The sequence below is a fragment of the Solea senegalensis genome, linkage group LG12 (genome assembly GCF_019176455.1).
Source record: "Solea senegalensis isolate Sse05_10M linkage group LG12, IFAPA_SoseM_1, whole genome shotgun sequence".
Classification (NCBI taxonomy): domain Eukaryota; kingdom Metazoa; phylum Chordata; class Actinopteri; order Pleuronectiformes; family Soleidae; genus Solea; species Solea senegalensis.
In genome coordinates, this window is record NC_058032.1 from 3836016 (window position 1) to 3853994 (window position 17979).

The 17979-nt window shown below is 38.7% G+C and overlaps 1 protein-coding gene across 4 annotated transcripts in view; it reads left to right on the forward strand.

Annotated features, from left to right (window-relative positions):
• The window catches only part of fam13b (family with sequence similarity 13 member B), a 52097-nt gene that overhangs the window by 15029 nt on the left and 19089 nt on the right, over positions 1–17979 (forward strand). For all 4 annotated transcript variants that reach the window (XM_044039824.1, XM_044039827.1, XM_044039826.1 and 1 more), the window contains exons 4-7: positions 1411–1623; positions 2108–2285; positions 2612–2756; positions 9861–9988. In XM_044039824.1, the coding sequence (XP_043895759.1) occupies positions 1411–1623; positions 2108–2285; positions 2612–2756; positions 9861–9988 (664 nt within the window). The remainder of the gene's footprint in view (positions 1–1410; positions 1624–2107; positions 2286–2611; positions 2757–9860; positions 9989–17979) is intronic.

Genomic DNA, 17979 nt, shown 5'->3' on the forward strand with positions numbered 1-17979 from the left:
ATGGCATAGCACATAAACGTTCATTTATAACCTTCTCTTTTTTTATAGTAGTGGTCATTTAAATGTTTTATGCAAATGAAGTAAAAATAATGAAAAGTCAATAAATTACTTGCAATAGTAGTAGACAAACAAGTAATTAACATTCAGATTTTAAAGCACATCAACGGAACCATAAAAATTATTCTGGACATAAATAAATAAGTGTTTGATTTGAATTGGCCCCAGGATTAAAACAATACACACTGAAACATACAGTACATCTGCAATGACAGGGTTATCACTGGAAAAAAAACCTTTTTCCATCATGCAGGAAGCATGGTCAGTCTCAAAACAAAGACATTTTCTTGTAAAAACCTGTCAAGTCAGTGGCTTTTTTCCAGCCACTGGAAAGAAGTGTCCCCTCAAGTGACCAGTGAAGCAGGCCGTGGTTTTATTTGACCCTGGGGCTGCTCGGCCACATGAGGTTATGTAATATGTCCTTAATTCCCCCGGGGCTCTATTGGCAGCAGTGCTGCCAGTCTAGAAGTTATTGAGCCAGTGAAAAGTCTTTAATCTCTCTTTTTTGTGTGTGTGTGTGTGTGTGTGTGTGTGATGCTTGAAGATATGAGGCGAAAAGATAATTGGATGTAGGGCAAAGATGGAAAATTTAAAGCGACCAAAGGCGTGTCAGACCAAAGCTGTGGCATCTGTGACAGATTAAATGCCTTACCTTGTCTGAAGAGGGACTAAATGTTTAAAAATATTTTATTGTCTTCCACAACTAAATTTTCAAGCAAATTATTACTCAAAAGTCTGCGACTAAAAGCATTTATGTCCACACACAGGCATTGTTGACACTACTTGACATTATGGTGTGAAAAGTGACTAATTTTAAATGTATATATAAATCTAATCAAGAATTGTCAAAGTACAACCAGAAATTGTGGTTGCGTCTGCAGAAAACACAAAAATGGTCATGTGTCAATACAATATTATGCAAGGTGAACAGAAAACGTGTTAAAAATCTAAGGAAAAACTCGTCTGCCTCGCTGATGATCCTTTTCATCACCAACACTTACTGGTGTTGGACAGTATGGTCATACGTCTTTTATTTCAATACACTTAAGGAATTAGGCACTTATAAAGATATATTCTGCACTTTATAATTATGGATGGGTCAGCTAGAAGAGTTTTCACACTTATTCATACTGCTGTCTGGTGTGGTGTTTTAAAAACAAGGATGTGTGGTTAATAATCAAAGCAAGCTCAGAAAATAACAAAAACGATCCAGTATATTAAAACTGGATATATTAACAATCAACCCCTGGCTGATTGTACTCAGTTCCATTGTAAGTCGCTTTCGATAAAAGCGTCTGCTCAATGACATGTAATGTAATGTAATTGACCATGTAATTATTCCTGTGTCATCAGGCCACCTGGACCTGGAAGGTCTCTTCCTGGTTAATGGCAACGCAGAGCGTGTGGATTGGCTGAGACAGCGCTACGACAGCGGCGAAGAGGTGGAACTAGAGAAGGAGGCTGACCTGGCATCAGCGGTCAGTTTGCTCCGACTCTTCCTGCAGGAGCTTCCTGAGCCCGTTATTCCAACAGCGATACAGGGACACATATTACAGCTACACCAAGGTGTGTGACAACTCCTATTGCTGTTATGTATCTTATGTTTATCTTGGCTGACTCACTCTACCCTCATTTGATGGACTGATCAAACTCTTTTGTTGCCTTGTTTAATTTGTATGTGCTGCTGAAAATTATATTTTTTCTTTGCCGAAGTCCCGATGGGGTTGATAGTATTGAAAATGTAGTGGTCAGTGCCTCAAATGACCAACTGTCAAGGCACAAAAACAGAAGCTATTCCAAGCATTACAATTTGGTATATTAGAGCATCTCCAATTACAGTAATGAAAAGAAAAAGCTATGTAGGAACATAAACCACAGCATGTGTAAAGTGTACTCATACTAGTAGTAACCGTAAACCAACACCCTTTTTCCAGCGAAGCTAATAATAGTTGTAACACTAAGAAAGAGGTGTACAATGAAGTTAATTAAAATGTTAATATCCGCATACAATGATAACCACAAGTTCTCTCTCTTTTTTAAACATCCTCAGATTACAGCAGTGAGGAGGAGTTGTGTAGAAACTTGAAGTACCTGCTGCAGCAGCTTCCCCAGCTCAACTACGGCCTGCTGCGCTTCCTCTGCCGCTTCTTGTCCAGCGTTGCATCTCTTCAGCAGGAAAGCTGGAACGTCGGGGCGCTGGCCGCCGTCTTCGGACCAGACATCTTCCAGTAAGATGCATGCACAGGGCCACCTAAAAATAGATTAACAGAATCATTGTTTTCTTCTTTTTTTTTATATCAAGAAAACACAATTGTAATACTGGTAGAAATTGATTTTGATGAAATTTTACATTGGAATCCATACAGATCTTTAGTCCAGATTTGACTCACAGCCTGCCAGTATAGCTAAAGGTACTTCTTTTTATTGTGATCAAGAAGGAATCCAATTTACAGAGGCACATATAGGCAGTGTTACACAGTTAAACACAGGAAATGTCACCTACCTAGAATTGACAACATTGATCAACACAGCTGATTTTGTCCTCCACTTCTAGTCTGTCAACAGAAGGAGAGGACATCCGGGACCAGGAGTCAGTAAGCAGAGTCCTGGCAGAACTGTTGGACAACCAGGAGGGCCTGTTTGACTCGGAAGATGACGATGTTTCTACTACCAACGACTACAGCTCCATCACCGAACAGGTACAGCTCATCTCCTATGTCTATTACAATTCTTTTATTCTATGTCTCTTTTATAGACACATGTCAGAAACATGTCAGTAGAGAGACTTCCGGTTTGGCATTTCCTGTTTGTTGTTGCGACTACAACTTTGACAGATAATATTGCTTGTAGGAAACAGGCATCATGTGTGGAGTCAGGGGTTGCTATAACAGCAAAAATAAGGTCTGTTTTGTGAATCACCATCTGCTTATACTGTACATAGAATTAATTTTCTAATCATAGACATCGCAGACGTGTCCATTCTGTTTTGTGTTTTTGTATTGATGATTATAAACATTTCTAAATCGGGCTGCATGTTTATAGTTCTCCTCTCCTGTTGTTCAGTTTTCCCCTTATCAGTAAAATGTGTTTGTTTAATCTGTTTTAGATCATCTATATTTCCTTTATAGTCTATAACTCCACTGTACACATGACCCATTGCTTTGAATCTATGATATATTGTGATAAATAGAATAAAACTAAAAATGATGGAAAAATATACAATCTGACAATGTATGTTTGCTCAGAAACTGTTGTAAATCCACAAATTCACTGTTAACATTCTTAACATAAAAGCGAAGGCGTCCAGAGTTACAAAGCATATAAAAATCAGCTTTGTTTATTCTTCTTGGATGTGTTTTTCCTCCTCAGTAATGACGTCCAAATATTAGAATGTGGCATTTAACTCTGCCAAGGTCAGGGGTGAGATTCCGAGAATACACCAAGAGAACATTTAGTGAACCCAGACAAATCCTTCTGTATTAAAAAGGAAGGATTAAAGATGTGGTACAACATTATATTTTTAACATCACATGGTAAACTGGCACCTGCATTGCGGGGAACAAACAGACGGTCATGGCCATAATAACAGATTTGCAGAAGACCGATTCTTCAGATTTCTATGTGAATATATCCACACTTAATATATTAAAAATTACAATAATAATAAAAAAATGCCTGCTTTTGAACTGAATTCCCTTTCTCTACAAAAATATAGTATACGTTTTTCTGAAGTGTGCAAACAAATATAGGCTCAAAGAATTCTAGATTGACAGACAGCCTAAATGAGTGCAAAGGCATTTCCCAACTCAAACTCACCACTACTTCAACAGTAGCATTGGTAAATTTAAACTTGCAAGACTCTTCTTGTCCTCTTCAACCCATTTGTTTCACAGATCCATTCCGTTTATAACCATTTAAAAAAATTTCAATGACATATTTCTTTTTTCTCTACTCTGCTTTGATTTTGCTTTTATTGTCATTATCTCATTTATTGAAACGCTAAGCTCTTACAAAAGCTGCAGTGTATAAAAGAAAGCTAATTGGATTGAAATTGAGCTCAGTACAGCTACTAACTGTTGTAAAAAGAAACTCTTCCATGCAACTCATTGAATTTAATTCTCCTAATTTAATTTCCTTATCTTACTTGGTTGTTTTCTGCCATTGTAAATTTTGTTGGCTGGTTGTCAGATGACTGAGAATGAAAGAGGAAGAAGCAGACTATGGGAAAGCTATAAAAACAAATCATTTGAACACTGAACTTTGTGTCGTACGTAGGAGAGATAGCATGGAAATTGTTGTTTTTTTCAGCAAGGGAGAGATGCAGACAGGAAGATGGGGGGAGAAATGGCAGTGCAGAGAGAGGAATAAACAAAGGGAGAGATGGTGCGGGGAGGGAGGGATAAGAAAAGAAGCCGGTGATGATGTAACCATGGAACTCACACCTACAGCCCCTGCACTGCATGGGGATGGCTCTCTGTGAGCAACACACTCATGAAGGGGATTATCTCCCCCTCACACATGATTCATGTTTTCAGTTAAGCCTTGAAGTAGACTTTAGAGTAAATAAAAACATTCTCACGGACGAAATTAAAAAGGATTAAAACTCGCACCACATTTTAATTTCATTTTCATTTTATATGAAGAAATGACGTGAACGATGGAAGGGTAGAAATAAGAAATAAAACAACCTTTTGTGGCCTCTTTGGGTGTAAACTGTGAACACTTGAGTAGGATTACATTAAAGTACAGGTGTAAATACATCCAGCTGGAATACATTGGTTAAATGTAAATGCCAATAATGTTGTCAAGCTACAGCTACATGGGTGGGAAAAATGTTGTCCAACTGTTCCAAACCAGCAAGGTAGTTGCAGCTAGAGGAGCCATCGACCAGTGAACACATCTCCAGATTCCTCACAATATTTAAAGCACCTGTTGACGGAGAAAGGGTGAGATGAAATGATAAGTAAACACACATCAGGGTGGCTGCCATCTCCTTTAGTGTCTTATATTAGAGTCAGATGTAAGACGAGCTGGGGAGAATAATCACAGCTAGATCTCAGTGCAGAGACCGGAGATGTATTAATTCCAGATGTAAATGCAATCATCTTAAAGATAAACATACAAAACACATTTTAATGCAGGGTTTTAACAGAGTCTGTGAAACTCGCTGAGGCTGGCAGGGTCAGTGAACGCTGTGAAGTGCCAAGCTGGATTTTGCTTTGTTTGTTGGCAAAATAAGTGTTGGTGGAATTATGTTATTTGGATGAGAATAAAACTTAGCTGAGGCTTGTTCTTGTTGCTTTGATAGGGTTAGGTTGGTGAGTCAGTTTTGATTCCTCGGCACACATTTCCTCTGAGTGTACTCGAGGTAGAAAACACCTTGTAGTCATAATAAAACACTTCACATGTTGTCATTTTAAATTATATACTCCAAAGCACAGGTGTGTGGATATGCACACATTTTTACTATTTAGTCCTTGCCAGAATAATGTACATGATAATAAATAGTCTAGTATGAAACTTTACATAAATTAAATCAATCTTCTTGATCACACAATGCCCAAAGTTACTTATTTTATGCATTTTATCTTTGCATATGAACAGATGGTGAAATGGCATACAGTGGCCCAAGACGCACTCAATATCCAGGTGTCCAATTACTTTTGAAAGTCCTGCAATTTGTAGCACCATATGTGTCCTCCACATGTCTTTAAATTTCAACGTGACAATGACATTTGAATTCAGTGTCTATTATTGCAAATTAATATAAGAACCTAAAGAACAGCAGATATTTGTGTCTTTAAAAATACTTTATGTCGCAACAGCGAGGATGTAGTTTGAATATGAAAAGTGAACAAGGTCACATCTCTGTGTCTTGGGGCTACTGTTTACTCGGTTGTAGGGAAAACAAGGTATAGCTTGTAGAATTGATCATTTGGCCAATGATTCGTAGGCCTGTGCCTCATAAGCCCCACTTTAAATAATAAACTTCATTACACAAAGGTCATGGCAATTTAATGCCATTAATCCTACCAGTGTGAATCTGGGGCTCACAAGGCACAACAACTTCAAGTTGAGTATGCAAGACAAACTCATCACCACTGTCCTCCTGTATGTTCTCACTTTAAATGTTCTATCACGTCACGTTTGAACAAATCGATATTTTACTGCGTGTGAATGGATGTCTGAATGATCCAAAACCTGTTCTGTCATCAGATAAACTAAGCCAGCAGGATGTATGAGGACTGCTGGCGGGCTCTCCGCTAATTAATAAGTATGTTTATCATAGCCTTACTTTTCCAGAATAGTTTGTTTAACCCTAAGCAGAAACAGGAATCAGAATGTGCTCACCTTCTTCACCTGTGCCAACTTAGTCAAGTGCATCTGGAGCTCAGCTATGTTATTTAGAACTGGTTGAATGGGCTAATATATATATGTATATATATATATATATATATATATATATATATATATATATATATATATATACATGAGTTGGAGCATGGATTTATTAAAGGAGGAGGTGATGGCCTCGTTGGGCAGCCATGACGATATATACTATAATCTCTGCTGTTGGACAGATAGTATGAACACACATTTTTATCTTCAAACACACAGCCAGTTTGTTGTCATATTTACTTTGGGTGGTTGGAGAATGCATGTCTGTAAATCAGTTGCCAACACATTTTGACAGGATGAGAGCTGTATCACATGGCTCACTCACTGCAGGAACGTTAGACCAGAGGATTTGTCTTCAATGGTAATGAGTCTTATAGACACATTTAGTTTTTTTATTCTCAGATTCTAACAAAACAAGTTCAGGCTCCACAACAACATGAATTTATTATTATAAAAAAACAGCGTCTGAATTAATCGTATTGGTGATGCCTGATCTAGCAGCAGAATAAAGGCAAGTGTAGTTAAGAGCCTTGAAAACCACCGATTTAGGTCACTGTTAAAGGGCCTGTTTAACTAATGTCAGTTGCCAATGTTCTTTTCCCTTGGCTCACTAACACTACGGTTCTTTTCTCAGTTTTGGACCAAACCTCTAAACCAAGGTGAAGCTCACAACCTTTTCTTCCAGGGTGTTTTTTTTTAGCTTGTGCTTTTTACCCACTGTAGTACGCACACATCCAGACTATACAGAGTGAAGTTACTTGTGTATGAAACATACACAAGGACTTAGCACTGTGTATATGTATGTATATATATGTATATATGTGTGTGTGCATGTATGCTCAAGTCTGTACTTTAAATTATACATGCTTTCTCTATTTTCAGCCTCTTTAGTCCATCTACACTAATCGACTCCTTTACATAAAGCGATATCCAGACTCAGTCTTCTACATCACTGATCAGTGGCCCTGATAGAATGTGTCCTTTGAAACTGGTGTATAGTTAGTTGTATTGACAGTATCCTTTGTTCCTTGTAACAAGAGAATGGCTTTCATTACAGTTCACATAATGATGGTGAGGTCAGACTTGCCTTGATCATTTCAGTGCTCTGTTCAGTTGTTAAGACAAATGCCATACAGATAAAATAATTATAATATATTTAAAGGGTTTTTAAAGTTTCACTCGGTTTTTTCCACTTGGTCAAATGAAGAATACACTTAAAATCATTATGATGCTGCTGGATTTGTTTAACTCACATCCTATTGCAGAGGTTTTTTTAATTTATAATTTTTTTCAGATCTTTTTCTCTTACAACTTGTTATAATTAACAGGAACGCAGTGAAGAGCAGTGCAGGGCTTTTATTTTCTTTAAAGGAAGGGACTTTGATGTCGACTTTGTGTCAAATGTATTTATTTTTTCAATCCCAACCCTCCTCTGTTGCGGGAATGAGACGTGTATCTCAGATCCACTGTCTGATGATCAAATAACACATTTATCTCTGTAAATTAGTATAAACTGTATATTTTATTCTGTGGCCCCTTTAATAGTAATTATTATTGCACAAGGACTGTAAAGGGTCATAATGTATAATTATTTTCATCTTTCTTGTCATCTCTTAATTTAGCTAACATTTGAATGGCCACTGCATGCAAAGATGAACAACACAAACAAACACATATATTGTGACTCATCCTTCCTAATCTGCTCATGGCGATGCAAGAAATTCCTGACAGCCCACCGTAGCCCTCAGAAGGGCGATGTTTCCATAGCGACAACACAGTGACAGCAGCAGATGGGGTTGCTGTTGAGAAGAGAGAACGAGAGAGAGTAGAGGAAAGGACAGGGTGACCTTTTAACCCCATTTTCTAACAGATTTTCTTTTCCCCAGTTATGTTTTGGTAGGTATGGTAGAAATGGCGTGATGATGATGATGATGAAGCTTCTGTTGGTTGATATTGAATTAAAACAAAAACAAGTAGCAAAAAAATATCTGTTTTCAATAAGAGTAAAAAAGTTGTTGGTCATCGGTGGACTCCAGCTCAAGGATTTCTGTTTGTGTGTCTTGTTCTCATCCTGTCAGCTGTCTGAATTATGATGAGTTATTTCTGTCTACATATTTAATCCTCTCTCTCTCTCTCGTGCGCGCACGCGTTTACCTTCCCCTTCTCCCTCTCCCCTCCCCTCCTTGCTTTCCCTCCTTCCCTCTCTCTTAGTGTCAGATTCATTACTTTGTGCCTTCCATCACTCCCTACTCCTCTCTTCCCTCTGGCTCTCACCACCCTTTGTATGCCTTTTCACTCCCTTAATTCAAGGCCATTACCTCTGACTTTAAACTAGGATTAAGCTATATAACTATATGTATTTATATATGGTGCGAAAATCAATTTAAGACACTTGCCACCTTCCTTTATTATGCACTGAATGTTTTCCGCAAACTAAAGCAATTTGTTTTTTCTCTCCATGGTTGCCAAGGGCTTGCTCAATATAAGAACTGTTGGGCTTCTCTCTGTAATATTGCACTTTCCTCTTTAGGTAATGGAGGCTTGAAATTGTAAAAAAAATAAATATTTATATATCACCCACACTAAAATATGTTTGTTGCAGTACAAGTCTACCTTGAATATCGCTCAAAGAATGTGTGTAACATCTGTAATGAAATGTTTTATTTGTATGTTGAGCGCTGAAATAGATGTGATGGTGTATCGTGGTGGGTGTCTTTAGCCTATTACGTAATTTGTAATGTGACTGTCATGTATGGGTACATTGCTAAGTCACCATGAAAATGATATACCACTGAACCGTACTTTAAGCCCTTCATCCCCTCCCTCTTCTCTCACTCATCTGCTCTTCAAGCTCACCCCCCTCTATCTATCTCTTCCACGAAAATATAAATGTTTAATTTTTTCCTTATTCTTTCATTACAGTTTTATCTCTCCCCATTGTATCTGTGGTGTCAGTGTGTTACCGATTGGCTTCCTTTTTATTTATATGTGTGACGGCACAAACTGTAATGTCTTGGTCCTATCTCGCACATGCGTCCTGCAAATCAGTAATGTACAACATGACAGGTTATTTGATACCACTGACACCTTTCTTTGAATATGTCTCGACACATTTTTTTTTCCCAGATAATTTCAGTACTACTAACCTAATCCCCACTTTGTGGAAATAAAGAGTGAAATGTTTTCTTTTTAAATCCTTTTAATTTGAAGACATGTTGCCAAAAACAGGATTGAAAGCTTAAAAAAAGGGTCGTATTTACGATAACAGGACTCTAATGTCTGTTTTCAGGCTGCTAAACGTAATTGTAAATAAGGTGGTTTACTAACATTTGATTTTATTTATTTTTTAAATGGAAATATTTAGCGGTAACCTTCGCAATGTCCTTTTCTATTTCTGTCTTCAGATCACAGAGCTGCTGGATGATGACAAGTGTGAGGCAGAATGTGAAGAGCTGCCTCAGGACGGGGAGGAGGGTCCTTCCTCCTCCGACTCACCACAACACACTCACGCTGATGACAGCCCTGCAGCCAGGTGAGATTTAAGTACTCTTTTTTTTCATATTTTTATGAAAGAAATATTGAGCCATTTCACAAGGGGACTGAGGAAAAAGCTCATAGCATGTGACCAAAGGCCCAGATATAAAAACCTGGACATTGCAGATATGGAGTGTACTGTCTTTCAGAGGAATCAATTATTTGGTTGCATTGTTTTCTACTGCTATGGCTTACACAGCTTTTATTTGTTGTGTAATGCAGATTTACATCGCACTCATCTACTGATTATTTCAGTCGTGCGTCAGAAAAGTTAGCTGGACTTTTCTAGGTGATAAATTTGGGTCACATATTTTACACTTTGAGTTATGATGCTCACCCCACCACAGCTCATGAAGCCCAAAATGTAACAACTTAATTGATTAATGGCAATAATTGGTGGCTTTTCCAGAACTAATTTCTATTGCATGCTTATGGCAGCAGATTAAATCCATTTAAAAATGTCACAGTTACAGCACTTTCCACTTGGCAGCACTAAAAGATCCTGTGTGATTCTGATGATCATTAGCTGGTTCCCAATCAGAAGACAAACATCTGACATGCACATGGAGACACTCACTGAGGACCAGAGTTCAATACCCTGCAGGAACACGGTGATGTCTGGTTCTTCTAATCTGCTGATCTCCTTTTAAGTTGATTACTGAGCACGATACCCAGACTACTGTATATAGACACCTCCACATTTTACACCATGTACAGTAATCTCGAGCATTAAGAGACAAAAGTGGGTCTGTCATGTCGTAGTGCACAAATAAGTTAATAATGCTTCTAAATATATGGGGACAGGAGTGCTTTCTTTTCTGATGGTTTAATTTTCATGTTGAATCTCACAATTGTTTTTATTATTTCTTAAATCGCCATCAGAGGTGTACGAAATTAAACTTCAGAAAATAAAAGTTGCAAAAAAAAACGCAGACCTATTTTTGTAGCCAACTTACCCGTTAGAAAAGGCAATATAAAGCGCTGTTAAACAATAAATCTGTCGACCGTGTGTGTGTGTGGTGGCTTTTCCTAGTGGCCTCTAAGATGATTATAGACAGTAATCCATAATCCATGTGCACACAGTTTTACACTTTATAACGTCTATGCCTATTTAAACTGTGCCAAAACCTGGATTTATTGATGGCTTTACTGATTTGAGCTTTCAGTTCAAAATGTTGAATGTGCTGTCAGCTGTCAGTGTGTCTTTATTTTCTGAATATATTGCCAAAGATCAGCAAAACATTATGCACAAGGTCATGGAGAAGAACCGTGCTCCCGTGTGCATGTCTCTCATCTGTCTGCATACTTTCAAAGTGCTTTAATAGTTAAGTATTTGTGGGGCCAAAGAAATTCCTGTGTGTATGTGTGTGTGTTGTACTGCGGGGGTTTATGTGGCAGCTGTAGTACTTTAGTGGTCAGACTGCTCTCAGAGATTTAGTCATTACTGATGGAGATGGAGGACGGCTACATCAAGCAATTTATTCAGCACTGACGCTGCTCAGACTGTTTTGATCATTAAGATTAATGTGATTGTTCTAGTTGGTATTAAAACTCTGCGAGCATTCATCTATGTGACCTAGCCTATCCTGAGTGTCTGGTCTGGGGGATTATAGCTGTATTAGTAGACCCGAGAGTCAATGCTATTTAAATCATTGGTGAGCCACAGCTTTACAAAACACATCTGCTTAAATTGCTGAAAATACTGAAAGTATTTTTCAGGCTGGTCACACATACTGGACACATAAGTCATGTTGTTTCTGAGACAAAATTTTTAAAAGTTTAACACTTACTGCTGTCCAGGTCATTTGCCTGATTGGAATAGCTCCAAAAAAACTTAGTTTATTAATCCATTTCCATTGAGTCACTAAATCCAAGTAAAGTCATATTAGGGTGTGGTGGTTTTTCCAATGTTATTTATATTTTATTTTATATCGTCTGTGTGAGGAAAATGGCACACCTGTCCACTGTTCAAATGTGAAACATTTTTCCAAATGTGCTATGTCATAGTAGCATCTTATTTCATTTTGTTGCCCCTTTCATTTATTCCACAATTCATTCCCTCTGTGTGTAGCGCTGCCTTGACTGCCTCAGAAATGTTGTAGCCAAATAACCTTGAGTACTGTCTTCAGGATTCTGATGAGTCAGTGTACGCATGTACTCCTGAGCTGAGTTGTCATTGTTCAGCATTTATCAGCTATTCTTTGACATGTAACTGGTTGTGACAGCTCAGAAGTAGTGAGTGAAAGTTCCTATCTAATGACTAAATTGTTTGTCTAGCACTTGACAGACAGGGAAGTCTGTCCTGTGTGGCTGTTGCTGTGTTCCGTTAATAGAGTCTTACAGCCAACACATACAAACATACACTTAAGATGCTGACACCCCTCTGCTCTTTCTAAATCTATATTTAATCCTTGGCATTCCTCTTCTCATCACTCTTATTCCACTGTCACTGCTTTCTCCCCTTCCCGTCCCGTGCTCAACATTCTCTGACCATGGAAATCATTTTTTGATGAGGCTGCTGATATACTTCTGGACACAGTGAGGAGGCATAGGGCAAAATAAGTGAGCGAAGTGAGAATAAAAGGACAAAGAAGGTCGGGGGCAAGAAGAGGGTGAGAGGACTGGAAAGCATCCCCACCTCTGAGCAATGTATTGATTTCTCAGTCTGAATGAAATTGCAATATCAGACCTCGAGGGAAAAGCTCTGACCAGAGGGAAGCATTTAGACACATAACAAAGCACTTGTCTTCAATTTGCCTCCTGTCATTCCTCACTGTTACAACCATCGTGCAATTCTACCATGACTAACGTCTGTTCTGTATCGTGTTGCAGTGAACCAGGTTTGTACCTCGTAAAAGGTCCTCCTGTTATTAATACATGGCTGTGGGAATGTTTTATATCCCAATTTGACACCACGCTGCACAGCAGATACCTTTTCCGTTTCTGCCGACAAAATGTGCGGACACACACATACTCACAATCGACTTGATGAATGTACACTCATCTGTTTTGGTCAAGTGCAGTTTACACGTCATCCGTCACGATCTACTTTATCTACATTTTGTGCCTCATCCTTTTTGATTTTACGTCAAGTGCAGTTAAGTTGGGCCCTGGTTCATAATATGCTTATCCATCAGTTTTAATGTGCCTGCCTACACAGTGACACAAATACAGTATATAGGTCAGTACAGGAGCATCAGCTGTGGGCGTATTGACCTAGTTCATCACAAATTATTATTTATTTCCCTGACCGACAACACCAAAGGAAACAAGATTTACACACAAATTGTTTTTTTTTGTATCCTGACTAAATTATTACAGGCATTTTAATTTTGGCCTCATCTACCTGGAGACCGAACTTTCGTTCTCATCATTTTGTGACACGCCCCCCCCAAAACAACTCTAAAAGCTACGGTGCTTTAATTCTGCCACAAAAACCCCCAGCAAATACAGAGAAGAAGACCTGAGCGTGTACACAAAGCTAGCAGGGTTAAGAATTAGGATAGAGAGGTGGGGCTATTGTTTGTATACAATTAAATTGTTTTTGTATAGCACCAAATCAAAACATACATTTTATTAAGGTAATCTACATAGTAAGGCAGAAACCTTGACAGTATTATAGAGAGAAGAGAAACCCAACAGTTGACACAATGAGCAAACACTAGGCATCAGTGGAGAGAAAAAAAACCCATGAAGGCCATCTGCCTCGACCGATTGGGGTGAAGGGAAAAAATGGGGGACAGAGGAGAGGTGGGGGAGAGAGAAAGTAAAAGAGGGAGGTGAGGTAGAGACAGAAGAAAGAGACCAGGAGCAGATACTATAACAGTTGTATCAAGTTGGAGGTTTAGACAAAAATGCAAGGGTGGCGTTTTACAGATGTTTTTTTTTCTCTGGGACTCATTTTCCAAAAATAACGTTGGTTAATAGCCAATACGATACACTGAACTAAAATTGTGTCACTCAAAAAGCTTTAATTCTTCCATGTGTTCAGATGTGATTTATAAATCTTTCTAACATTGGACTCCACTGTTGTTAATGTTTAATTAAAAACTCCTGCCATTCTTTACCTCAGTTCGCCCTACATTTCTATTCTCTCTCTCTCATTCTTTCTCTTTCTCTTTCTCTCTCACCCAACCTTCATTTCCCAATTGTGTTGAGGTCTTAGTTCAAGCGCTGGGCACAAAGTGTAATATGATATAGTGACTGACCTAGATAACACCATTCTTTTACACATGTTATCAGTTCTCACTCTCAGTCCTGGAACAGCCATCCAGTTTGACTTTCTAATAAGCACTTGCATTCCCAAATCACCAAGGAAAGATAATTACTGTGATTCTTACTTGCTGCTGCTGCTTTGAAGCCTCTTGCAAATGTAGTTGATTTCTGTTAAAAACAGAAGACAGACTTTATTCATTTTTTTCCTCAGCCACAGTAAGATGTGACAGGGTGAATTTAGACCAAACCGTAGCCAAAGCTGTCTCAACAATGTGATCAGACTTGCATATAATTTATTCCTCCTTGTCCTCTTTCTTCCCTAATTTAAAGTCTGGAATATGTACAGGAGACATGATGCAGTTTAAAAATTATACTCTTTCAGCAATTAGGATATTATTGAGTTATTAGTAATTTTTTAAAGTAACAGGATTGTGACACATACTCATTTCTGTTTAGCAGGTGTCTAATGGTTTAGTATGACTTATTCTCATTATTCATCCATTAATATAAATCACTTCACAAGTTAAAGTACATTCTGTCTGTAACTAAGAGAAGGACAACGATTCCTAAGCCTGAATCTGATTATAATCGCACAACCCAAAGAGATTCAACATGATCACATTGAAGTCTCTGAGGATGATGTTTTTGGTCGTTAATAATTAAGTTAAAGTAGCAATTTATTAATTTATATAAAGTGTATATATACATATATAAAGTCTACCGCTTTATGAAGGTCAAGGGGGACTGGAGCCAGTCCCAGCTGACATAGGATGAAAGTCTGGGTACACCCTGGACAGGGCAAACTTAAGATATGAACAACCAAAGTCAATTTAGAGTTGACCAGTTAACCTCTGCATGTTTTTCCACTGTGGGAGAAAACCCACATGTACACGAGGAGAACTTGCGAACCCCACACATAAGTGGATCGAACAGGGATTCAAACTGGTGACCTTGCTGTGTTGTGATGCAGTTGTGCTAACCACTGCTCTACCGTGTGGCCCAAACAAACAGAACTTGTGAATATTAGTATTTTTTTAAAAATAGAAATTACGTTTCAACTACCTTAACCTTTAACTTTCTTTCACCTTTATTATCAGTCGGGCGGGCTGTGTTGCCAAGGTGCGAAGATGCATCTTGTGTGTACATGAATGCCTGCGTGTACGTGTATATAGACGCACACAGCATTACACAGCCCACTGGGTTGGCTGTAAACTGCTGAGTATATAGTCACAACATTGAATGAAAAAAAAAAAACTGTTCTCCCACTTTCTCCCTGATGATTGGCTCGCAGGATTCATTCCCTCTTTATGACTGGCTCTCGACGTCAGCTCCTCCTTTCTGATTGGTCCCTCAGGGCTTGTTGCCTGGTTGCATCAGAGGCTCATATATTTGAGCAGAGGTCTGGATGTTTACTGCAGCACTTTTACAGAGTGCAGAGTGAGACACCCTCACTCACTCACACACACACACACACACACACACACACACATATACACACGTGCACACACACATTCAGAGGACACCACACAATGCACCCAGGCGATACCCTGCCTCTGCCTCTAGACCTGCTGGTGCTGATGCTGACTCCTCAAAGTGCTCAACTGGGATAACTTAAACACCGGATACAAGACGGTCCTGTCATGCCTTGTAGACTGAACAGATACTAAGAGCAACAAAATCTGAGCAGAGGAGAGACGAAGAAGGAAGAGCCGGAGAACTTGCTGACGTTTGGTTAAAAGTCAAGATAACTTCCGACTGACTGGATTTCAAGAACCCGCGTGTTAGCTTGTGGAACAGTAACAGTGGAAACATCCCACTAGAAACAAAGAGACGGCCATCAGCCCGAACAACTGACAGGCTGTATCCACTGACATAAAACCAAAAGAAACTAAAGAAAAAGGACAGAACAAAGTGAGAGAAAAGACAACTGGAAAAATGAGAATGGCCTGTGACATTCTGCTGCAGAGGTAAACACCAGCCTTATGTAACTCCTGTAGTCTGACTGGAATACATTACTGGATGGTTGGATGGATGGATGGATGAATGAATGAATGGAGGAATGGAGTGAAAGAGATGTATGGGGGAAAACTAGAAAGAAGGCATCGCATTGGGTGAATGGATGAACAATAATTATTTTACTCGTGAGTGGTCGAACGAATTTGATGAAACCTTCACGCCGAAAGATTTCTATCCTTTTTGTTACAGCAAATGTAGGAAAATACGGTTGGATTGTGTTGTGTCTGTTGCCAGGAATAAAGGAAAAGAGATCTGAGAGAAGAGAGGGAGGATGTGTTTTTGTCAGGAATAGAAGTGGAGCAGGTGAAGAGGAAGAGAAGGGGGTTATGACATTTACTTAACAGCTGTTATTATGTTATGTAATCTAACTATAAGGAAAGCTTTGAAAGGTTTTGAGAATGTGTCTGTGTTTCGATGTAAAGAGCGGAGGAAGCAGCTGTTGTCTCGTTAACGGTCTCGTTAACAATCCACATTTTAGTAGAACTGTCATTCCTAATAGAAGAAACCACTTCTTATGTTCTCATCGTCTATTTAAACCGTCTGTGTTAATGTAATTGTTCATGTCAGATGTTTTTGTCATGGTTCAATTTGGGGTAAAGCTGTAATGATTGGAAATATATTTTCTGTTTTAGTCTGACAGAAAACTAATCAACAATCTTTTTTTTTCAATAATTTATTGACATTTGTCATTAAGTCAATTTTTTAATTCAATAATGTCAGCAAGTCAATTTTTTCTGTTTCATGTTCGTGATTATAGAATTGACCTGAAATGAGTAGTCAAATTATTGATCAATTAATAGATCAGTCCGAAGATTAAATGGCAGCTATATCAATATTGTGAGAGATTGCATACAATAAAGAAAATTAGATTGTAGAAAAAAAAAGTACAATCAGTAGTTGTAGCCCTAAAATAGAATATAAGTTGTTTTATTCTTTTGTAAACATGGTTCTCGACAGAAAAAACAGCTCTTGCGCGAGCTGTCAGCAGTCATGTGATATCTCCTTGTGACTGTGAAAAGGAAGATTGAATTAATGGGGAGGGGCGTGGAGACGGGGCTGCAGAAGAAGATGTATTGGGTCACCTAAACCAAATCCACTGCGATGTATGCAGATCAATTAAGGGAACATGGATGAATGAAATGCCGTATTAGTCACATGGTCCCATGTGCAAGGCAGCTGATGGAAGCAAACCAGTGAGCAGCGACCTGGCAGAAAACTAAACACACGTCTTGAATCTTCGGCCATTTCTGTGTTATAGATGTGATGGCAAACATCTGTTGTGTGTGTATGTGAGAGTTTCTTGGCCCCGACATGAAGGAAGGACTTGTGTATAAATATTTACTTTATCGGAGGCAGCAAGAAGCTGCGTATGACTTCTAAGATGACGCTTATGGTTCTTCTATGTGCTTGTACTTTGTTACGGAAGGAACCGTTTACAAAAGCAAAAGTATAAAGCAGTGAAATGTGGTTTCTTGAGCCGACTGGTGTATGTGTGGAATGAGTTTGTGTGTGTGTGTGTGTGTGAGAGAGAGAAGGATGCGTAGACTGCAGTATTCCTTACCTCCCAGCCAGAACAGAGCAGAATTAGGTTTGCTGACAAAAGCCCTTCTGCAGAATCACAACTAACCTCAAACTCACTCAGTGTTGTAAGTAATGTGGCAATTTGTTGTCTTTTAGTTTGTGTTATTAATGCAGCAGACGGTGTTATGTTTTCTGTTTAGTCAGTTGAGACGCGGCCCCTGATACACAGCTCTGCAT